Genomic DNA, 24,809 nt, shown 5'->3' with positions numbered 1-24,809 from the left:
TATGGAGCCCCAACCATGCGAACAACAACCTTTCAAATAACATGGAGTTTAGACTCTCCTTAGACATTTGAAATAGCATGAGGTGATTTTCATCTTTTATGGAGCCCCAACCATGCCAACTTACCTTAACATTATCAACAACAACCTTTCAAATAACATGGAGTTTAGACTCTCCTTAGATATTTGATTTGCATATAGGTACAATCAAGTATTTGTCACTAGTTTTACCATCTTCGATGCACATTCTGTTGACTTCAAATGCTTCTTTGATAGGAAGCTATCCATACATTGAGATTCACAATTCCGTCCCCTACAATTTGCTACCCTAGTTCCTCATCCAATTTGAGTAGCTATTGTTCCACCATCGGACATGGCTTCAAAAACGGATTTGAAAGAAATCCTGAAGGCAACAATGATCAAAGTTCTTTGTAACTATGTGGGTCTGATATATTTCACCATGATAGAAAGGATCTTGGACAAAGCTCCTTCAACATGCACGATCTCACCCAAAACCTACTTCGATTGAAGAACTACGACTTAGCCAAGTTGTGCAATGCATTGTATGACTCAAAACAATTGCGCACTTGTCCATGGACTACACATAGTGGCTCCAATGTGCGATTTGTAACTCCCAACCCCAAGACTATGAACCATTACAAGGAAAACATGCTCACATGATAATTGCCATGACACAACATGTCGACGTTGAGCCAGTCCATCATCAAGCACCCACCCCCACAAGAGGCGTGCCTATTGTTCAACGCCAACTTATACCTCCATGCCGTTTGAGGGACCATAATCTCTTACATGCTTTGGCAACACCAACCTCCTTATACCCATTTGTCATAGCCTTTGCCCTTAGGCAACATGTTCACCCATGGTTCCACACTACAAGGTAGGTAGTACTCAAAAGATTTCATTAGACAATGTGGAAGTAACGGGTCTTAGTATGATTGTCATGATCAATATGTCCAAAGGCTGGGGTAGATTGCCATGGTGATTGTCACCATCCCCTGCAACCCAAGCACGCATACTAGGATCGAGAGGACGACTATCTATATGCACCGTCCCTTGCCCCTCTTCTCCCACCACATGTTGCTCGCACCGACCAACACTTGACTGTATCCCTACCAACCCAAGAATGTTTGCTACAGGAGATTACCTCCAAGGATGCTTCCCCCATAGCCAGCCATTTAGAGTTGTAGCAAAACCCAACCTTCCCCCGTCTTTGTGGCCACACGGCACAACTTCACCTCCCATCCACCACACACACTCCCAACGATGTTCGGCTAGAGCTAAAAGCCAATGTCATACTGGTTCTTGTTGACGTCGATGATGATCATAATAATGACAATGATTATGAAGTTGTGGTGTAAAAATCATACCCTAATTTCGCAAGTCATGCTTTTGTGGAGGATTGCAATGAGGTGGAGCGCTGAGGAGATTATAACCCCGTGATTGCTTCTCACTACAGGGTGTCCTTCCCTCTTGCAAGTTACCATGGTTGGGATTGCTCAAAGGACTCCTTAGGCATGGAGCAGCAGGAGCAGGAGCAGGAGCAGGAGCAGGAGCAGGAGCAGGAACAGGAGGAGGAGGAGGAGGAGGAGGAGGAGGAGAACTAAGCAAGAAGATTGAACTCTTAAGACTTAACTCTAGGTTCATGCATTCTTCTTTCATGATTTCAGTTGTAAAAGACTGCGCGTGAATTGGAGATCACATTCCTAGTTTGATGTGATCATCCTCGCTATGTTCAATGAGGAATGTGGAATAAGAGGATCGAGGGTGGAACCCTAAACCTTGCAAAATCAAGTCATGATTGTCGGCATAGGCTTGTGGGCGGGTTGAGAAGGTCTTATGCTTTGGAATCAAGAGTAGGGTTTACTGTGTCTAAATGAAGACCAACCATGCTTTTGTTTTTGTCTTTTTAGGTTTTATGTGCATACACACATACATATATGTGTATGTATCCGACAAGGTTTGGGAAGATTAGATGATATGACTTTTATAAGAACAACGGATTGTTGGTGGATATGCCGAGGGCCTCAAGAAAGATCTATGATTGTGTAAGTTACTGCTTTAATAGCATATCTCTTCTGGGTTCCATAAATTATTATGCATACCACACGTCCAAATTTTGTCTAGTCTTTAGACTTGCACACATGTTTTTCCATGCATGTGATTGAAGTGCCAATCCTACTTCTAGGTCTAGAATGAAGATACCAAACAAAAACATGCACATCAAACAATAACACTTTCATTGGAAAACCTATCATGGACACTCACAACTTTCTCAACCTAATTTACTACCACATATTTTCCTTGTTTCCTTTGTTTTTGTTATAGTTCATCCACAGAGAAATTGCCAAGGAGTTTTGTGACATCTTGACCCTACGCACATAATAATAGTGATCCTTTTTTAGGGAGAGATTCTCTAGTCATTGTCCAATGATTTTCAACAATGTGTATTGTTCATCGTATAACTCTCTTTCGTGGTTTTGACTTCACCACACAATCACAAATGCGTGTGAAAATGTGTTTGTGTGTCATTAGTAATATAACATATTGAACAAGTGTGCGCGCATGGTTAAGTGGTGGTGTGCAATGACCGTGGATATCTATAACTAGAAGCAAAACATGTTAAGATGACATAACTAATAACATCATATGTGTTTTGGTTATGTCCTAGGATGAAGCAATTTTGGAGTAAGTTGTTTTATTGCGAAGACAACACTATTCTCGTTCAATTTTCTCTTGGGGTGTCCTTCATGGAAAGGTTATGAGGTATGAAAGTAGGTATGCTTCTCATGTATTTTGCTTTTCTTATGGACACCTCTCTCTCACATCATTTCCTTATTTTATTCGACGGTTCAGAATTAAAAATCTGGTTATTTGGCATACTATTACGTCGTTGGGTCTTTGGATAATATGGAAAGCGAGATGTGATTCTATTTTAACAATGTGCACATACATCTCAACACTATGCTTATTGAATTATGGATGTTATTTGTCCACACACTACGTGGTCAATATGATGATTTGCAGGGTTTGGATGATGTTTTGTGGCAAAGACAAGTGGCCTTTAAGAACTAATGGCAAGGACTTCACTTATTTTCGGATACAATTGTTGGTCTGAAATGGAATTATGCCATACCTTCTTATATGTTGCATAGTTGATAGTATTGTTCTACTTGTTTTATATATGACATCATTTGTTTGATGAGATGCTTATACTAGCTTTTGTATCTTACAATAGAAGTGAAATGAAATGTCTGCTTCTGTTTTCTCTATGTACAGTTTTCAAGTAATATACTAAGGTGCATCTTTCATTAAAAAAAAGAAAAACAAACTAATAACATCATATTGAAATTGCTTGATATCAAAAGCTAAGTGGTAAGTGCATGTCATGGGCATTTTATTTTGTTGTATGTGTTCAGTGTTCTGACATGACATAACGTAATCGGGAATCACACTAAAACCAACTTGAAGATCACATCGATTATATGCCAATTTCATTGTTAGTTATTGTAAATCCCTCATTCAAAGTGTAAAATGATAGCCATGATAGACTAAGACATGCTTTTTGGTAGAGTTTGTGATCAATGCGTTGAATTGTTAGGGTTATAAATGAGGAGAGTCTGTAACGAAAAGGGAGATAGATAAGTGCAGACAAGAGATGGAGATAATGATTCAAGAAGCGAAGAGTATATGATAAAATATTCTTTATTAAATTGGGAATGTAAGATTCTATTTACCAAACTTATAATATTCCTCTGTAAGGATGACACCTTATTTTTGCCAAAATCTAGCTCAAACCCTTGACTTCGATCGGGAGACATGACAAACCTTATGAATGAGCTAGCTTGATCTCTTGATTATTGATAAGAAACTATTTTCCGTGATGGTTATATGCTTCCCTAACTTCACCTTAAATAGGTGTTTGAATAAGAATGTATGTATGTGAGAGACATGCAATCCATGTGATGTGTGATCGCCACTTGACACACATGTGTGTGCTACTATGAAACATGACAACCATGTTGCTCATTTGCTTCACCATGTATGGAAAACGTATCTTAATGGTTTACACTCAATGTTTGTTATGTGAGGTCATAAGTTCCAACAACAACAAATGTTGCTTGCCATCATATTTGAATTTGTTTTTATATCGTGAAGTAAATGCTTCATGACACCACCATTCAATATTTGATGGTTAAAAATAACTTGTGCAATACTTTAGGAAGTTTTACAAATCCTAAGTATTGTATGGATAATATGATACATAATGCAAAATTACTCTGCTCACATGTCCCCCCTAAAGTCCATACATAGTGTGCCATTAGTCGACCATTAGGTCATCAATTTACCTCTCAATCCTAGATACTAAAGAGACAATTAATGGGCCTCACCATTATTACCGTTGGTTACCAAGTTTACCAGAATTACCTGTGCCCCACAAACCTCGTGATTGCATCCCAATGAAGAAACCATGACGTACCCCTAAATTTGCAATGAAGAAGGCACATTTCATCATCTTCATTGTGACTTGAAGGAAATTCAAACTTCCCAGTATTTAATTCCCATGGAAATAGACGTGTCTTAAGTTGTCAAATTCAACCTCTCACTTGACGACCTAATCGTGAACTTGTATGAGCATTGTCCACCTTTTTTCAAACGTTCAACAAAATAGGTAAGGGATTTATCATCAAATGAAACCAATTTAGTTTTCTATGCAACCTATAATGAACCCTACAACAAGCTACTATAGTTCGTCATCTGTTTCTAATAGTTACTCCAAAAGTTCATCGCAACTCTGTAGGAGCCACTTTTCACCATACTTAGCATAGTTAACTTTTTGTTTGTGGCTTTTAATGGTTTCAAAGGTTGATTCTTAGACATGAACTAGGTCTAACCTAGCAATGCCCTCACAATGGTTTATGAGTTTCATTTATTTTTGCTTTGTAGGGTGTTGTCTACCTAGACATCGACCATTTGACTATCGATTGTAAGTGCCAAACATTGTGTGCATCTCAAATAATGTGAGCAGAACTTATTAGCCAAAGTGATGGCAAATATTTATCTAGTGGACTTGGCCGTAATGCTGATTGATGCTTCCAACCACAACTAACTTCATGGCTATGACTATCGTAACCCCCCACCATCCCCCCTAACTAACCCTAGTTATTGGTCGCAAATGGGGCAAGAGTGTTTGTTAGCCTAACTAACCCTAGTTATTAGTGTTTACAATCTCTCTCTCTCTCTCTCTCTCTCTCTTAATTGAAATAAATGAAAAGACAAGAAGACAACGAGGTAAATATAATGCCACTTCTTATGAACAAAGAGTTTAGCACATATATAAGAGTGAGTGGTTAGGTTTTGGCTTAATTGGCTCTTAACCTTATTTGCTCTTAACTCAAATGAAAAATTAAGTGGATGACATAAAAGCTCTTAACACACAGTTAAATGAGAAAACCCAAAAATTGAGAAGAGCTACAAAAGTCACCAAATGGTGACTTTTATAGCTTTTTATAAAGGGGTTGGATTCCTTTCACACTAGGGTGCCCATTGGATACAAAACTTTATATTGGTATTTACTCTATCCCCCTTTTCCTAATGTCTTGTTGAGCTTGATGCCTCTTGTTTCTTGTTGGTGGTGTTGTCTTCATAACGTGTGTCTAAGATGGCAGGTACTTAAGAGAATGTGAACACGGGAGCATTGTTACCATTTGGCATTACCAAGACCTCTACTTGGAACAATAATAGGTTCCACATTGAGTCCAACTATGACCATAATAGCCACAAGTTCCTATTTAATGCAAACCTCTACCATTAGCATAAGATTACTGCCAAAATAGTGCATTATACTTGGATTGCCCTCGAGAGGGTAAAGGACCAACAACAAATTTTATTGTCACTTGCACCACATATGTTCTCCAGATAACCACTTGACAACATCATCATAACAAGCACACACACACATCTAGATGAGTAAGGTTGGTCCCACCAACAAGTGGAATGCTTGGTCCAAGGACCACATCAAGAACATAAGAATGGATTGCAATGGACAACATAAGTAGGCCACAATTACAATAGGGGAATTCAACACCAACTTCAAACTTTTGGCCATGATGACCACCATCCCAACCTTGACAACATTTGTCACTCCTATATTGACTCTAGGTGTCACTTGCACCACATATGTTCTCCAGATAACCACTCGACAACATCATCATAACAAGCTCACACACACACATCTAGATGATTAAGGTTGGGCCCACCAACAAGTGGAATGCTTCGTCCAAGGACCACATCAAGAACATAAGAATGGATTGCAGTGGACATCATAAGTAGGCCACAATTACAATAGGGGAATTCAACACCAACTTCAAACTTTTGGCCATGATGACCACCATCCCAACCTTGACAACATTTGTTGCTCCTATATTGACTGGAGGTGTGGTACACTAAGCACAAGTCTATGTATTGGGAGAGTTTTGATTCCATGCAGATATTGTTGGCCGGATTGCCGTATACCCTATTGGTGGCGAACCGGGAGAGGGCGGTTGTGAATCACCCTTGAGCCTCTAGCTTCACGAACCCTGACCTCGCTAAATCTCACTCTCGCTTCACTAAGACAATCGTAATCATGAAGTTAATCTAAGAAGAATAAGTTAAAAAGTCACAGAAAATTACTATTGTAGATTTTTTTTTTCAAGAAAGATACACCTTAGTATATTACTTGAGAGATGTACATATAGAAAACAGAAGGAGACATTTCATCTCACCTCTATTGTAATACAAAAGCTAATACCAACATCTGATCAAATATATGATATCATATAAGAAACGAATGGAGCACAATCTATAAGATATGCAATAAAAAAGAAGGTATGGCATAATTCCACTTCATACCAGAAGTTGTACATGAAAATAAGTGAAGCCCTTGCCACCGTTTCTTAAAGTCCACTTGACGTTGCCTTTGAGCATCAGTTGAACCCTGCAGATCATCATATTGCCCACGTATGGTATGGACAAATAACAACCAGAATTCAATAAGCATAGTACTGAGATGTATGTGAGCATTATTAAAAAAAACCTCACATCTCATTTTCCATATTGTCCAAAGAGCTAATGATGTAATAGTATACCAAATAACCAAAATTTCAGTTCTAAACCGTGGAATAAATGATGGAAATGAAGTGAGATAGATGTACCTATTGGAAAAGTGAAAGACATGAGAAGCATGCATACTTTCATACTTCATAACATCTCCATGTAGGACACCCCATAATATTGCACCCCACGAGAAAATAGAACGAGAATAATGGTGTCTCAGTAATAAAAACAACTTACTCTAGAATTGCTTGATTTTGGGTCATAACCAAAACAAATGCAAGATAGATTCCGTAGATGCACCACAATGTATTCCACAAGCATATTGCTGATTTTGCCTCAACCAATCACCAATAGTAATAAAAACAACTTACTCCAGAATTGCTTGATTTTGGGTCATAACCAAAACAAATGCAAGATAGATTCCGTAGATGCACCACAATGTATTCCACAAGCATATTGCTGATTTTGCCTCAACCAATCACCAATAGGAAGAGCATAATGCATCAACAACCAACGAAAACAAATCACTTTTTTCGGCAACTGCGTACTCCACAAGCATTTCCAAAATTTTGTAAGTTGCAATGCATTCACATTATTTGCAGTCCAATGCTTCATGGCAGGAGTGCATTTATACTTTGATTGCTATAATCAATTTCTACCTAGCTTAACTAAATACTGGAAAAACTCCAAATGTTTACCATTTCCACTATCATTTGTTTTTTTCCATTGATAATCACCTGGATCCCAATCCAAATTATAAAGCGGCTTGTTTTGAAAAACCCACAATGAACAACATCGTAAGCATTCTTGAAAGGGTGGATCCAAGAACTTTTTTTTTCCAAATCTTGCAACTACTCAAATCGTTGAAACATTGGCGGACATCCACACATTTGATTCAGAAAATACACGCCATAGCCTACCATCATCATCCACATTAAAGTATATTACATCACCCGTAGTGTTAATTACTTTAGCTAAAATAACTTTTAAAGGAGAGAAATAACCAAACCAAATCTGATTGCTAGAGGGGGACCATGAAGCCATAAATTGTCCTAATGCCACTTGCATATCATTGCACATAATAGCACTTCCTCGAACTGAAAGCCTCGACAAAGATTGTAACGGTTGATTCATAACATAACATCCCCATGATAGAACATTACATGCTATTGATGCATCCACAAGAGCCCAGTTCAATCGAGGACGGCTACCAAGCAGAAAACCCCTTGAATCTGAAAAGAGAAAGTTCCAGGTCAATGCTGGTCTCAACAAATCATCTGTTGTCGAAGGCACCTTCCAAACTAGAAACTTTTAACAACTGACCAACTTGTGAGAATTCCATTAAAAAACCTATCTTCTGATAAGGTTGTTTTAAACAAATGAAAATTTTGAATAAAGCCCCATCTTAATGATGGTTGCCACTTTCCTCCTATTGTCGAGCACATAGTAGACAACCTATGCATCATCAACCGACTCCAAACACCTTGCATTGGCAATATAGCTCTACACAAATTTAGAAAGCAAAGCCTTACATTGTGCTTCTGGATCCACCAGCCCCAACCCACCATTTTGTCGCGAAGCAATCAATACTGCCCAAGCTACTTTCGACCTTTTTTTACCTTGACCTATTTTTCCTCCCCAAATGTAATTACGAATGAGGTGTTGCACCTGTAAAATACATAATCTAGCAAACAATGTAGTTGAAGCAATATACCAAATAGTAGCTAAAAGAACTTGGTTAGCTACAAGTACACGACCTGCAAGTGATAGGTTAACCGGATCCCAAAGCAACAATTTTCTCCTTAATTTTACAAGTAGAGGAGCAACTAACATATCTGTAGTAACATGAAGTCCCACTTGAATTCCTGCGAAGGAATCAAAGTAGGCAATGAATTTTGTGATACTCAAAAACCAAGAGACTTATGCCAATTTATCTTTGCTCTAGAGGCCAAATAGAATTCCTCCACTGCTTCTTGCAATTTACTTAAATTTTCATCATTAACTTGAACATAAATTGTGGTATCATCTGCAAATTCTGCATCCAACAGTTGTTGTTGCATGGCAGGCAAAGGCAAACCCTTCAGAGAAACTTGAGAAGAATTTAAATACATTGAGAATGTTTCCATTACTAGCAAAAATAGGAATGGGGCCAATGGACGACCTTGACGTACAGAACGCGAAATAGAAAATTTTCTAGTTTGCCCACCGACGACCAAGACTGAACTAAAGGCCTCACAATACAAGGAAGCTACAACCCTATCCATTGAGTAGGAAAACCTAATCTAAAAAACGAACCTTCCATGAAGTCCCAATCAACTCTGTCATATGCCTTCTCAAAATCTAATAAAAGTACTGCAAGGTCTTCTTTATTCTTCATTGCCATCCTTGTTAATTCCCAAAATAGAAAAACATTGTAAAAAATACTACGTTCTTGCATAAATCCCGTCTGTGAATCATGCACAATCTGTGGAAGAAAAGGTTGTAATCTCAAAGACAATAACTTAGCATAAATTTTGTAAATTGTATTCAATGAAGTAATGGGCCGCCAACCCTTCACCTCATCCGTAACAACATCACCTTTTGGAATGAGGCATATTAATCCCTCTTTCCACTTTTGTGGCATAATACTTGTATTGAACATTTCTTGAAATGGTGCCAATAGATCATCAACAATCAAATCCCAATATGTAATGAAAAAATCTCTTCCCATTCCATCTACTCTCGGAGATACATCTGGCCCAACACCTTTAATAGGTTGTAATATTTCGAAGGAGGAAAATGGACGAAGAAGCTAAAGCGATATTCGAGATGTTACCTTAACTGTAGTAACAACCCATACTTTTTGGCGCATCTTTAGAGTTTCAACACTTGGAGTATCTGCTGATAACAACGACTCATAATAAGTGGTTACAATATGCCTCATTTCATCTCTATCCATTGTAATTGTGCCATCAAATCTTTTCAACTGTACAATCTGAAATTTATTTCTTTTAGGCATAACATGTTGGATTTTATTTTTTTGACATGGTGTCACCTTTTGCACACACCATCTTGTTGCAGATGCTTGAAGAAAGAATTGAGCACGTTTTTGCTGCAAAGAAGAAAAAAGCATCAAAGCATTCTGTAATTCACAATGAATATATTGAAAATGAGGTTGTTTTTCTTGCAAAATTTGAAGAGAAGCCAAACCTCTCTTAACATTCAGAAAATTTCTAGTGTAACTACTTCGTTTTATCTTAACTTGTTGTATAAAGAAGTTGGAAATTGTGAGAAGAGCATTCTGTAATTTTTGACAATTAGAATCCCCTACAGCTATTCTCCAAAGTGACAAAACTGTATTCTGCAAATTCATATCGTCAACAATAAACCTTGGCACATACAATCGAGAAATAGAAGTATGGTTGTCCATACAGAATTTGAGCATAATCGGAGCATGATCAGAGAACGAAGTGCCCGATATAATACCCACATATCTTCCACAATCCCAAAGAGAAAGAATCTGCATAAAACCTATCTATTCTCGACAAATTGAGAGCGGCACTTCTTTGATTGGAACGTGAATATAACAAGGAATCAGGCATGCGAGAGAAGGTAGGAATATGCCACAAATTAGTAACTTCATATTTGAAAATTAAAATTTCTCACTCACGCAATTCCAAACCCGAGATAGTAGCAGAAGATCCACCTAATCTATCAATAGGGCTTTTGATCATGTTCCGATCACCACACATACAAAAATCTTGTGCCAGAGGAAGATCTTGCAATAACTTATTCCACAATCAAATTCTTCCAGTAGCAGAATTCAGAGCATATACATTCGAAAAACCAATCAATTTTCCAGAAATAAGAATAAGCATATATTGAACTTTACCACCAAACAAGACTCCTTTAGCTTGTAGATGAGACTGCCATTCCATTCTAAGTGCGATACAAAGGCCACCTTGAGTACTAGAGGGTCCAAAAGCTGGAACCCATTCATAAATCCAATTACCACGTATTAAATTTTTATTTGATGTTATCCTACGTGAATTAAGATGGTGTTCTTGAAAACATAGCATATCAAGTCAACCTATAGAAGGCAAAGATAATTCTTGATTCAAGTAACATTTTACTATATTACGACTCACACCTAACCCTTGAAGGTTCCAAGATAAAATATTAAAATAATCCATATCAAGATTGAGATGGAGAAGACCTCTTATCAATCAAAACCACTTGTCTCTCCTTTTGAGTCGAAGTTACTGCTCTTGTTATTCTTTTTTCCACATGAGAATCCTTGAATAAAACACGATGGTCTTTATATACCCTATTTTTGTTATTCCCAAGTGCTTCTATAGTATCCTTTGCAGATGTAAAAACATACGGTGATTGCCTGACCCCTGTCTGCAAAACAGCTGAATATGATCAAGCATTTAGATACCTTTGGATCATTATGTTGAAACGATGTTATCATTTTCTAAACTGACACTTTAACTTTCGTCGAAACTTGTTCTGGCATTGGGTCAATGATTGGAACAATTTCCAAAGAGGAAATGGAAACCGGCATAACTACATCTTTTTGCAAAGCGTCCATACTACATTCTGGCAATACTAAGGGAGGAGGAATGGCTGGAATGATCTCCATAGATGGAGCAGAAACCGACATTCCTAAATCTTGCCTCAAAGTGTCCATACTACATTCCGATAGTGCAGATTGAAGGAAATTGGAGCAAATCATATCAACACTTTTTCCATTACCCACTTTTATCTAACAATGTATCAAAACCCTTTACTTATTGAGTTTCATGAGGCAACAATGTAGTGACAACACTATTATTTTGCTTATTCATAGTTGCAATAGGCTTCCCGTGGGCAGTCAAACAATCTTTTGCCAAATGTCCAATTTTTTTTACAAGAAAAACACTGGTTGGGCAAACTGAAGTAAAGCACTTTCTGAATTTTTTGAAACATATTACCTTGCAGTTTTGGAAGACGAATCCAATTAGGTAACACTACATCTTTTTTGCAAAGTAACTTGACAGACGGAGCTCCTCCTTTTTCTAAAATGTCCCTAAATGTAGATGAGTTAATATGTAGAACTCTATCGATTGCTGCCCCGATTTTGTGAAGAACCTCCCTCCACTCCTTATCTAGGCCTAGAAAAATAGCAGTACACGTAAAGTATCCCATTGCCTCCACCTGTAGGACTGCCGTATCAAAACCATGGGTCCATGGGAAAAAAAGAACCCATGCACTTGAGATGTCTACAGAGTGAATGGAAAGGAGATTGCGAACAGAAGAATGATATTCAAACTCCAATTGATAGCAACCTCGGCCCATCAATTGTATATCAATAATCTTATCTAGTTTCTCCTTTAACGCTGCCAGGAGAAGATGACGAATATCCCCTCTACTTAGTCGTTTTCCCAAGACTTGGGCAACAACCGAGCACTGCTCCAATCGTTTAACTTCATTGAGGACAATGAGCTCATCTTTTGGTGCCAATTGGACATCGATAGTACCGTCAATCGTAGGAGAAGCATGAGCTGATTCACTGGATCGCTCCGTGGGCGTTGACGAAGACGGGAATCTTACATAAACTCTCTTCTTTTCATGAGTTTGTAAGATTCCCTATTTCCTAATTAATCGTTCTCTTTTCCCTTCCAATTCCTTCTCCTTCCTTTTCCCCAACCATCACCACTACTAATTTCTTCTACTTCTACTTCTTACATGAGTTGTGATGGATAAGAGAGTTAATCTGGATAGAAATCAAACCTGTTGGAAGAGATGTTGCAACGCGACAAAACGAATTTGCAGCCCAATAGTTGCTTTCCTTCCTCTGTTGTGAAGGCCGTGAAGCTCAGAGAAAGGAGAGAGTCGCCGAATAAGGTCACATGGGTCTGATGTAGAGGGATGTTGATGGAAGAACAACCATGACTGGAGAGATGACTTTTGTAGATTTTTACGAAGGGCTTGTCCCTTTTCACACTGAAGGCCATTTGGCCTAAAAGTCTAAGAGCAATTTGTCCTATCTCCCTTTTTCTTAGTATTACCCTAAGTTTGGTACTCGTATCAATATCAATGTCTTCATGGGTTATGCTACATGTGTAACTATAGCTCCCACACAACCACAACCCACCCCAAATATGGTCTTGTCAACCATGAGCACTTACCAAGCATCACTTCTGCTGCGACAATCACTTGCATGGTTCTCATTTTAGGGTAATTTCAATGATATGCCAAGGCTCCTACTCCTAGTACGTGTCTAGATGATGACAGGAACTACACGCTCCCTTTGAACAATGCTCAGCCACAACCGAGCCTAGAATAAAACACAGAAAAAACAGGGAATGAAATACAACACGATAGAGAGAAGAGTACATAGGATGTTTACGTGGAAAACCCAAAATCGAGAAAAACCACGGCAGCCCACAGACCGCAAACTATCACTATGTCAGAATGTACAATAAGAAAGCACCGAGGCCACGACCTCGAGCTTGCTATCTTCGCCACAGGCGGCAGTTACAATCAGAGGCAACGACCTCTTCCTCTCTCTCACTCTCTCTGTACACAATTGGGCACTCTAATCTTGCGCCAACAAGAATGAAAACAACTCTCTCGCACTCTATACAAAAGTTTACCCTAAGTCATATTTATACTAATATGACTTTTCGGCTATTTACAAATATAGCCACGATGGACTCTCAGAAACATATTTACGAATATGTCTCTTCATCCGGTGAGCACTCCTCACCGGGCCTGCATCATCCGTCGCTTGCCGGGTACTCGTCATCCGGTTCTCACCGGGTCTTCCGTAGTTGGGTATTTCTCATCCGGTTTCGGCCTCGGCCGAGTTTGCTCATCAATACTGTTCTTCTGACTTCCCATCCGGAGGGACCTATTATGACCACTCAACCTCATCAAGCACCTTCTAGTCCATGTTATTAGACTACCCATTTCACATATTGACAATTGTTCGACAATTGGCAAAAATGAATGTTTATACGTTATTGTTGAAATGACCATGGTCCCACAAGGCAAGGATCAAATACAATTGGCAAAAGACTCACATTGTTTTGGTAATGTTACTATTTTCAACGTGGAATATTGGTCATAGGCCAAGTGTTAACAAGAAACATGGACATATTGTAATTTATGGGGAACTAACATTTGTTAGGTAGCAACAACTAATGCCCAATGGGCTTATAATGTGAAAGGGATCCCTTAGGGTTTCCAACTTGTATAAAAGGGCAAGACCTTTGATGCACAAAAAGCCTTTTGGTGCTCCACTACATGAGCTACCTTTTGGTTTTCAAGTCATCCTCAATACATATCCATGTCCCAATGTGTGTAGATAAAAATATTGGAAGAAGTGCGTCGACCTAAGGCCAAGTTAAAATTGCAAAACACTTGGCGTTGTTCCACCGATACCTCTTGGAGCGAATTAGTGCTATCGAGACGTCGTTGGCTATTCCTACGAAAATACATGAGTTGGATCCCTTATTTCATCATACATGAGATCCAAGTTGGTATATTTCGATTTATCATGCAGATAGGAAATGATCAAAACCAAAGTGGAACTCCTCGACAATGGAGCGAAAAGCCTTTTGGGCATGATCCATAGAGTCGACAAGTTCCACTTCTACCTATCACATGACAAATATTTACATTCCACAAAGATCATTTGGTGCTTCACTATTTGGTGATAAAAGATCCGTCAGTAAACTCGCTCATTGGATGATGTTGCTCCAAGAGTTCAAATTCCCAACCAAGAAATTGGTTAATTTTCCGGTTTGTCGAGCGGTACCGCAAAGAAATCTTTGTTCCTTTACATGCGAGCAGCTATTGCTGCATGCCAATCGGCCCGGGTTCTTTGAAAATGCCGTGAGCCCGAGGCGAGGAAGCTGAGTGAGTGAGTGTATGTATATATATATATATATATATATTTATATACATATAAGATGTGTTTGTTATAAATATATTATATAATTATATACTATACATGTATTGAAATCAAATGAAATGACAATGCAAAAGTGCCCTAAAATTGAATGAATGCAGAATCAGCCTTCCTTCCATGATAGTATAACAGAGCATTGTTGGAAGAGACAGAGAAATCTCTGAGCTCTTAGCCATGGCTGTTGCTACCTGCACCACCATTATGATGGGCTATTCCCATGCTAATAATCAGTCGACTCTCCATGGTAAGAGGCACAGTGAATGTCTATTTAAACCATCGCCCATGATCAGGAATTTGTCAATGAAGCCCACATTCATCAGATGTGAAAGCACCAGCCATGAGCAACATACATCAATCTGTCAGAAACCCTCCTCCTATTCTTCATCATCTTCTTCCGCATCCTACTTGGAAACCATCTCTTCACAACCACAAGAGCGACATGGCCTTGAGGACAAAACTGTTTGCGGGGATGATAACAATAATGGTGATGATCATAACAACAATAACAACAACAACAACAACAACAACAACAATGGAGATGGTTATCGATTTGGAGGTGATGGTGATGATGATGGTGGTGAAGAGGATGAACATGCTGAGAAGGAGTTTGGACAGATCGTGGGCTCAGAAGAGGTGCTGAAGCAGACGGAAGCTCGAGGGATCCGTCTCCCACCTGACATGGCTGAGGCAGCCCGAACCGTTGGAATCCGTAGCTTTGTCCTCTCCAATTTTATGGAACTCCATGTACAGTTTTATTTATTTCCTCTTTGATTTTACTATTTTACGTTGACCTAGTTACTTCTCCTTTTTCATGCAATCTTCATGCCTTTTTCTTTCTTTTATTTTTGAGTTGTTGGGAATTCTTCAGACATGGGTCGAGGTAGAATAATTCATGTGAAAAGAACGTTTTGCCATGGAACACCTTATGGTACCTGAAACAAGTGAATTTTGCAATATATAGATGTGTGCATACTAACCTACAATGTAGGTGTGTATGTACGCATATATGTCTATGTAGGTATGTATGTGTCTATGTTGGTATGTGTAGATGTGTATGTATATACCTCTATGTACATAGGTATATTTGTAGATATGTGTGTAACGGTGTGCTCTCCAATTTCATTTAATTCTTTGTACTTTTATCTTTTCTTGTCATATTCTTGTTGTTGGGAAATAGCTCTAGTTGAATTCATGAATGAACACAATATTTTATTCGCAGTTCATTGAACTTTGCTTGTGCATGAAACCTCATATGCTTCCTCAATTTCTCAGTCCATCACTGTTTGGTCTTGTTACTTGGCTGGACCTGAAAACTGTAAAATGTATATACACATATGTGTGTATGTGTTTGATTCAAATTGCTTCCTGTGAAACTTCATATTTAGTGGCACATCTTATACCTTTATCTGCAAAAGCAATTTATCCTGCATTTAGGTCACATCCATCTGGACCACATCCATCTAATAAACAAGAAATGTAATCTCGTTCTTTTGAACTTGGGCTGTTTTTCTTGCAATTTCTATCATTTAATGAACGGAAAGAAAAACTTGACCAATAATTAATAAAGAATTGGTTGCGACGCATTTGAAAGTATATTCTTGTTCTATTTTCAAACGCATTGCAATAAGTTCTTTCGCATGTAAAAGAAATGCCATGGTTTGAGTGCTGTCAACCCAATCTATCACTTTACACTCAGAGGCCAATCAACATTAGCATCAATAAGGAAATCCTTATCATTTTCTGTGTCTAGTGGAAGATGGTTAAGTCATTTATGATATGTGCCCATGTTATTTTTCAATATGTTTAATGTATACACAATTGTTCAATGTTTAGCATAGTTAAAGGTGGCTAGATTAGGGTTCAATGTGCCAACATTTTTGATGTCATGATTTGTGAGTTAATTGGGTGAATATGTCATGATTCTATTGTCAATATGTGATGATTTGGTGGAATTTACTATTTAATGTTGTTAGTGTTATCAAAATTTCTCTTAAATTCTTCATTTAGGGAGCTACATGGCCCATAGGAGCAGCTGTTCGTGGCAGTACTATGATTCGTAACCGTATGCTTGCTGATCGAAGCTTTCTCTTCAAGCTACTCACAGAGGTAATGCTTTTTTTTTATCTTTCATTGTCTTTTTATTGATCACAATCAAACTTCGTATGAGAGGTCTAACAATTCATTGTAACAATGTGGTTGTAATTGAGGAGATGTCGCAAGTAACTATTATTTCATTCAAACTTATTCTACAGGTTGCGATTTATTCTAACATTTTTTTGTCAGCAATATGTTTTGACAATATGGTTTTGATTAGAAGTTCATGCAAGTAACTTTATTAACGTTATCTGGATTCATTCTATACTCATTCTTTTGTTTTACAGATTGCAATCGATTCTGGTTGTGCAACAGTTGCCGAAATGCAAAAGAGAGGGGATGATTTTTGGAACGAGTTTGAGCTTTACATGGCTGATCTCGTGGTTGGTGTCGTTGTCGATATTGCATTGGTCACTATGCTCGCCCCGTTTATACAATTCCAAAGGCCACCTCTTGCAACTGGACCTCTGGCTGGATTGTCTCGGGCCATTCAAAAACTGCCTAGCAGGTAACTGTTTCTCTTGATATTGTGAAATGCTCTCAAGAATAGCCCCCCTTTCATTATGTCTCAAGTTACATTTTATAGACTCTCTCTTAGCGTGGAGGGTGTTCTCCCGCTCCAATTAGCTCTACTAATTATGGGGCTTGGTGGGGGCCTAGTTTGGGTGTGGTGCATGAGGCTTGGTAGGGGCCTAATTTGGGTGTGGTCTATGTGTGGTGCATGGGGCTTGGTAGGGGCCTAATCTAGGTGTGGTCCATGTGACCACCACAATTCCCCCTTGTAAAAAAAAAGTTACTGTGCAGTCGAAGCGCGACGAGGCGTGGACGACGGTTCCAGACGGGGGGATGACACGGGCGTGGGCGTAGGCATGAGTGTGGGCGGGGGCGGTGGTAGTTGATGGAAGGGCTTCATGCGAGACTGGTGAGCAAAGGTAGAGCGGTTGTTGGAGGCGCGGCGGAGCAGGTATGTAGTGTCGCGTAACTGCTTTTGAACTTCGAAGGGACCGATCCATCGGTGCATGAGCGATTCGCTGAGACCGCGACGACGAATGGGGAAGTAGACGAGGACTTTGTCACCGACGTGGTATTGATGGTCGACACGGCGTAGTTGTGCCTGGTGCAGGTTGCTCGTGATGGCTTTGCGGAGGAGGGGCTGGAGTTGTTGTAGGTGGGACCACCAAGACACTGCGTCAGCGTGGAGTCGTGTGGTTGGTTGCGGGACTGCCACTTCTGGGGGTAAGCGCGGGTCCCTTCCGTAAAGGGTCCGAAATGGGCTAATGCGGGTAGAGGCTTGCACAGTTGTGTTGTAGGCATGCGTAACGAAGGGCAAGATTCGGTCCCAGGTTGAGTGCAGCGGATCGATGTAGGCTGAGATTTGTTGTTTTAAGGTTCGATTGAGGCGCTCCGTCAACCCATTCGTTTGCGGATGGTAGGGTGACGTGAATAACTGTTGGATTCCTAGTTGTGTTGAAACGAGGCGTAGGAGCTCACCGTTGAACTGGGGTCCCCGATCGGACAAGATTTGGAGTGGGCAACCGTGGGGGAAGATGATTTTCTCCAATAGTTTGGAGGCGATGGTCATAGCCTTTGCATCTGGGATAGCGGCCGTCTCAGCCCAACGCGTCAAGTACTCGGTGATGACGAGGATGAATTTGTTCCCTCCTTGTGACTCGGGAAAGGGGCCCATAATGTCCCATCCGACGATTTCAAATGGAGCTTGAACTTGTATCGGATGTAAGAGGCCTTGAGCCACTTGAGGTGATTTGATGGCCTGACATAAGTTGCATGCTTTGATGTAGGAGGCGACCTCGTGGCGTAGCCCAGGCCAATAGAATTTGCGACGAATTTTGTCGAGCACCTTATGAAAACCCAAGTGGCCGGACAACGGGTGATCGTGGAAGAAACGAAGGTAAGACTGGCGTAGTTGCTCAGGCACGTAGACTCGGGGTTCTTTGCCTACTTGACAAAAAAGTAGGACATTATCCTGGATCATGAATTGCTTGGTGAGGGATGATGTCGGTTCAGCTCGTAGGCGGTGGCAGATATCTTGGATTTGTTTGTCGTGTTGTTGCATGTTGGCCATTTGGGACGAGGATATGGGGAAATCGATTGTGTTGGAGGTGATCTGGTTCGCCTGAAAGGATATGCGGGATAATCCATCGGCGACGATGTTTTGTGGACCATGGCGATAGCGCAGAGTGAATGTGTAATCCTGTAGCGCCAAAACCCAACGAAGTAAGCGGCCGGGTGGATGAGCCTTCTTTATGAGGGAGAGCAATTGCTGATGGTCTGTTTCGACTGATGTATTTGATCCGTGAAGGTATGGGTGGAAACGATGGAATGCCCAGACGATGGCGAGGAACTCTTTTTCAGTTGTCGAGTAATTTTGTTCGGCTTTGGTAAGTGACCGACTGATGTAGGCAATCGGGCGGAGTTGGTCGTTGTCGTCGGATTGGAGCAGGACCGCACCAAGGCCGACATTGGAGGCATCCGTCTGCAGATGGAAAGGCTTCGTGAAATCAAGGTGGGCCAGGAGGTCAGAGGCTTGGAGTGTTCTCTTGAGCTGCAGGAAGCTGGATTCGCAGGCTTCGGTTTACAGGAAGGGTGCGTCTTTTTGTAGGAGCGCGCGTAGTGGGGCTGACAGGTCGGCTAGCCGTGGGATGAAACGAAGAGAGAACGTGAGGAGGCCGAGGAAGCGTTGAAGCTGCTTGACTGTGGTGGGGCGTGGGAATTTTTGGACTGCTTCTGTCTTCTCCGGGTCCATTTGTATTCCGTCGGAGGAGATGACGTACCCAAGGAAGCGGAGGCACGTACTACCCCATCGGCACTTCTTCCATTGCAGCTGCAATCGATAGCGTTGAACACAAGTTAGGACCTCCCGAAGGACTTGAAGGTGTTCTGCCCAAGTGCTTGTATGTACCAGAATATTGTCTAGATAGACGATGACGACACGGCGGGTGATGAGATCATCGAAGATGGCATTAGCCATTCGCTGGAATGTGCTCCCCGCATCAGATAGGCCAAAGGGCATCCGTGTGAACTGAAAAATGCCTTTCCTAGTGCGGAATGCAGTTTTGTGGGCATCGTGAGGATTCATCGGGATCTGCCAATATCCCGAGGCTAGATCGAGGGAGGTGAAGTACTTTGATTTGCCAAGCTGGTCGAGGAGGTCATCGATACGAGGGAGAGGGTATCGGTCATGGGTGGTGACATGGTTCAGTTGTCGGAAGTCGACACAAAAGCGGTAAGAACCATCCCCTTTCTTTACCATGTGTGGCTCCGAGATCCACTCGCTCTTGGAAGGTGTGATAATCCCTTGTTGGAGCATAGTTTTGACGGCGTTGTCGATGCGCTCGTGGTCGAGAGGCGAGCGACGTCGGGGAGCTGCGTTGATGGGGCGGGCTTTGCCTGTAGGAATCGTGTGGTGAATCGGAAAACGGACCGAGGGAGGTTTTACAGGTGGTGTAGACAACGAGGGAAAGGTGGCGAGGAGCCGTCTGATGTCGTTGATGCGCTCCGCCGGTGATATCAGGTACTGTGTGTTGCTGATGTGGGTGGTATCCCGCGGAGTAGTGAAGAGCGCGATCGGAATGTGATTTGGGAGGATGAGCTGTTGTGCGGAGAAATCGAGACAGGCTCGACTATGGAGGAACCAATCACATCCCAAGGTGATTGGGAACAACTGGCGCGGGAGGACGTAGAAATGATGGTGGATCTGGGCGGAACTAATGGTGAGCATGCACCTGACTTGCGTATGTGAGTGGTACACCCGTTGTTGGTCGCCGAAGAGGATTTTAATGGGCAGTGCGTGGCTCGTGGGAAGTTGTAATTGGGTGACTAAATCTGCGCTGATGGAAGAGATGCTGCTGCCGGAGTCGAGGAGAACTTCTTGGGTCGTGTGCTGGAGGCGGGCGATTGTGGTACAAACGGGCGAAGTTGATGAAGTGGAGGCGTGGACGTGCGGGGGCGGCTCGATCGTGGGAGAAACGGGAGAAGTTGAGGACGTGGAGACGTGGACGTGCGGGGGCGGCTCTCCCTGCGGCACCCCGCGCATTAGTTTTCCGGGAGCTCAGAGAGGGAGGCAGCGTCAACTAATTGGACGTTCTGCTTCTGTTGGTGATTCTGCCACTTTCGGCAGTGACGCCGAATGTGGCCATAGTTGTTGCAGTAGAAACATTTGGGGCGTCCCTGGCTGTCTCGTTCGGGCAATGCACGCTTGGCACGTAATTGCGCGTTCTGGATGTCGATGTCCATGGGAGTGACGGCTGGTATAGTGTTTGTATGATCATGACTGAGATTACCTGGTGTGTGCATGTCGTGCGCGTCTGCAGCTTCTATGCGTTGGGCAGTGAGGATGGCTTCGTGTAGTGTCGTCGGGCCTTGATCGCGTACACGGCGGCAGAGGTCATGTCGTATACGCGGCCAGAAAAAAAACAACTTCATGTCCTCCGACATGTTGGCGTCAGCCCGGCGTAGGATCTGCACAAAACGAACCGCGAACTGGGTGATGGGTTCGCGTGGTTGTTGGGTAATTGACTCAAGTTGTTGTAGGGCCGTCTGGCGGGAGTCTTGATGAGCAAAATTCCGAATCATGGCTGCCCGTAACAGATCTCAGTCGTTGCGTGTCTCTTCGGGTTGTTGTACAAGCCATGTTGCCGCGATATTCTCGAGGAGTGTCTTCATCTCCATTGCCTTCCGAGGGTGTGGCCATTGGTGGTAACTGGCCACCATTTCGAAATGATCCAGCCAAGAGAGGACATCTTCCGATGGTAGGCCGGAGAACGGTTTTGGGCAAACTCGAGAGTCCGGGAGATTTTGTTGTGGCTCGGATCGTGCTGAAAGAAAGGACAACATGGCTTGGTTAGTATGGTTAACTTGTAAAATGATGTTGGACAGAGCTTGAACCAGTTGGTCGATTGGCGATGTGGGCTGGTGTCCTTGATTGTGTTGTAGGAATTCCGGATTCATCGAGTTTGCGTTGCCGTCGTTGTTGTCGTGTTGCATCGTGGCGGGCGTTGTTGGGGTCGTGAGTTGGGGTGGCTTTGCCCGTCTTCTCCACCAAGATGTGAAATGCTCTCAAGAATAGCCCCCCTTTCATTATGTCTCAAGTTACATTTTATAGACTCTCTCTTAGCGTGGAGGGTGTTCTCCCGCTCCAATTAGCTCTACTAATTATGGGGCTTGGTGGGGGCCTAGTTTGGGTGTGGTGCATGAGGCTTGGTAGGGGCCTAATTTGGGTGTGGTCTATGTGTGGTGCATGGGGCTTGGTAGGGGCCTAATCTAGGTGTGGTCCATGTGACCACCACAATATGCAGACATATATGGGCATCTATATATTTGTATATATTTGACATCATTCTTGTTTTCCATGGCATATATTATGCTCTACATTTGTAATACATACATCATACATACATACATACATACATATATATATATATATATATATATATATATGTGGATGTAATAAACAATACCATTCTTACAACTAGCCATGATATATTATGCTATACATAATGCAATAAGAAGGTATGTTGCAAGTGACAAAATCAATCCAACGTTCAACATAGTTGAAGGTTGGATCCCCTGTTTAATTGGCAGAAGTTGTCCAAGTTCATGCTAAACGATAAATATTGTTTGGTTTTAGGGTGGGATTTGAGCCCATGCATTCTCTAAAAAATGATAAAATTGTGACAACTCTTGTCAGTTTGGAGGCGAATAGTGTGGACTTCTCATTGTTTGTTAACATTTCATACTAATATGTGAACCAATGATAAAATGTCCCTCTCATTGTATCCAATAGAAGCGGAAGTCTAGATTTTTTATTTGTTACTAAACAGTCGTATAATTTTCTTGTCTTCTTCTTACCTTTCTGTAACAGTGTCTTTGAGGCAGCAACACCTGGCCGAAAATTCTCAGTGCAACAAAGAATTGCCTCCTATTTTTACAAGGTGTGTGTGCGTGTTGGGTTGGGGGCACTGTTTATTATGGATGGAGTTTACAATGTTCATAATGTTTATTTTCTGGATTTCTTTAGTTATTTCTTTCATGCTTTGTTGGATACTTTACTTATAGGGTATTCAATATGGAGCTGTTGGATTTAGCTGTGGAATAATAGGCCAAGGGATTGCAAATTCAATCATGTCACTCAAACGGTATATATGTATATATATATATATATAAATCTATGTACACACAAATGCATGCACACACAACTATTATGTATTATGGTCTCTTTATTTTCCGCTAGTTGTGTTACAACTATTTTCCTCTAGAAGTTAAAAACAATCCTTATGTTGTCATGTGCTCCAGGAAGATGAAGAAATCAGACGAGGATGTTCCTGTACCTCCTCTAGTCAAAAGTGCAGCATTATGGGGTGTGTCTTTCATGAACTATATTTCCTTGAATCATGCTTATGAGTATTGCTATGAGTGAATGCTTCTTGATATTATTTCTATGAATGAGATGCTTACAATAAACGCTAGCAAGGATGTTCATGAAAGTTTCTTATGATTACATGAATTGATCCATATATGTGTAAGAGATGTGTATTGCATCAACATGTTGTCATAAGAGATGTAATTGGTGATTTTTTTTTTGACCTTTTTGATAGGAGTGTTTCTTGCGGTTTCTTCGAACACTCGTTATCAGATTGTGAATGGGTTGGAATCTGTTGTGGAAGGGTCAATGATAGGCAAGCGCCTCCCGATATTTGCAATGGCTTTTACAATTGGTATACGGTTTGCTAATAACACGTATGGAGGGATGCAATTTGTGGATTGGGCGAGGTGGTCGGGTGTGCAATAATCACCATCATCCTTGTAATCCTTCGAAAAGCATATATGAAATTTATATGCTTTTTTTGTTTGTCCTTTTTTTGTTGAGGTTCAAGCTATAATACAACACTTTATAGAACATCTTCCTTTTCAAAACTTTTTGATTATACTATGATGGTAAGGTGGAGGACGTTGTCATTTCAAAAAGAAATGTTATGCCCACAGTTGTCAATTTTGTTTGTGAAGTTGTGCAAAGTTGTGTGGTAGCGTTTATGGCAGTGTATAGGAGGCTGGTGATGAATCAGTTTCTTTTCTTTTGAAGTTTACGGTTTAGGAGAGTGGAATGGAAATGTGATAAGAAAAACTTTGTGAAATCAAATATTATATCACGATATCGCACAAAGCATATTTTGCCTGTTTATGAAAGGGGAAACATTGTCGCATTTGTTGATCGTATCAAATATGCTCTGTTATTGGTATCTAACTTGTTTACATCCTATGATGATCCATACATTGGAGTTTATTATATATTATACACGGGTATGAATGAAAACAAGCCTTAGAAGGAAAATTGATTGAAGATGCTATCAATATTCTTTTTATTTTCTTAAACGCCCATAAGTCTTGTTTTTCTGAATTCATATTTAACAATTGAATGTGTGTTATTCATAGAATGAACCATTCATCAAGGACATGTATGTGTTCAAGAACGACTCTTAATCTTGTGAATGACAATCTATAAAGAGTGATTGGCATCATTTGTTATAACTCAGAAATTTTGTTATATTACAATGTATAAGACACATAAACAACTGGATGTTAAGGAAACACGTACATGAGTAATGATAAATGTATGAGGACAGATGAGATTGGTGTTGAGGTAATT

The 24,809-nt window shown here is 40.8% G+C and overlaps 1 protein-coding gene across 1 annotated transcript; it reads left to right on the top strand.

Moving 5' to 3' along the window:
* Positions 1-15,132: 15,132 nt before the first annotated feature.
* LOC147868181 (protein RETICULATA-RELATED 1, chloroplastic-like) lies at positions 15,133-24,155 on the top strand. Its single transcript, XM_087316189.1, has 7 exons — positions 15,133-15,796; positions 17,060-17,158; positions 17,434-17,654; positions 23,028-23,097; positions 23,222-23,301; positions 23,459-23,523; positions 23,761-24,155. Exons 1-7 carry the CDS (start codon positions 15,227-15,229, stop codon positions 23,952-23,954), a joined length of 1,299 nt encoding a protein of 432 aa, XP_087172315.1. The 5' UTR covers positions 15,133-15,226; the 3' UTR covers positions 23,955-24,155.
* Positions 24,156-24,809: the final 654 nt, after the last annotated feature.

This window comes from Azolla caroliniana, unplaced genomic scaffold (genome assembly GCF_043228905.1).
Source record: "Azolla caroliniana isolate FFs.n. ecotype wild unplaced genomic scaffold, voAzoCaro1.0.p SCAF_1, whole genome shotgun sequence".
Lineage (NCBI taxonomy): Eukaryota > Viridiplantae > Streptophyta > Polypodiopsida > Salviniales > Salviniaceae > Azolla > Azolla caroliniana.
The sequence above is the reverse complement of the archived record's forward strand: the minus strand, read 5'-3'. Positions and strand labels throughout refer to the sequence as shown.

Excerpts from the sequence above, each read along its gene's own strand:
- LOC147868181 (XM_087316189.1), top strand. The coding sequence starts at position 15,227 with ATGGCTGTTGCTACCTGCACCACCATTATGATGGGCTATTCCCATGCT. Across the intron at positions 15,797-17,059 it reads CCAATTTTATGGAACTCCAT|GGAGCTACATGGCCCATAGG; the intron begins GTACAGTTTTAT and ends TTCTTCATTTAG. Across the intron at positions 17,159-17,433 it reads TCTTCAAGCTACTCACAGAG|ATTGCAATCGATTCTGGTTG; the intron begins GTAATGCTTTTT and ends TTTGTTTTACAG.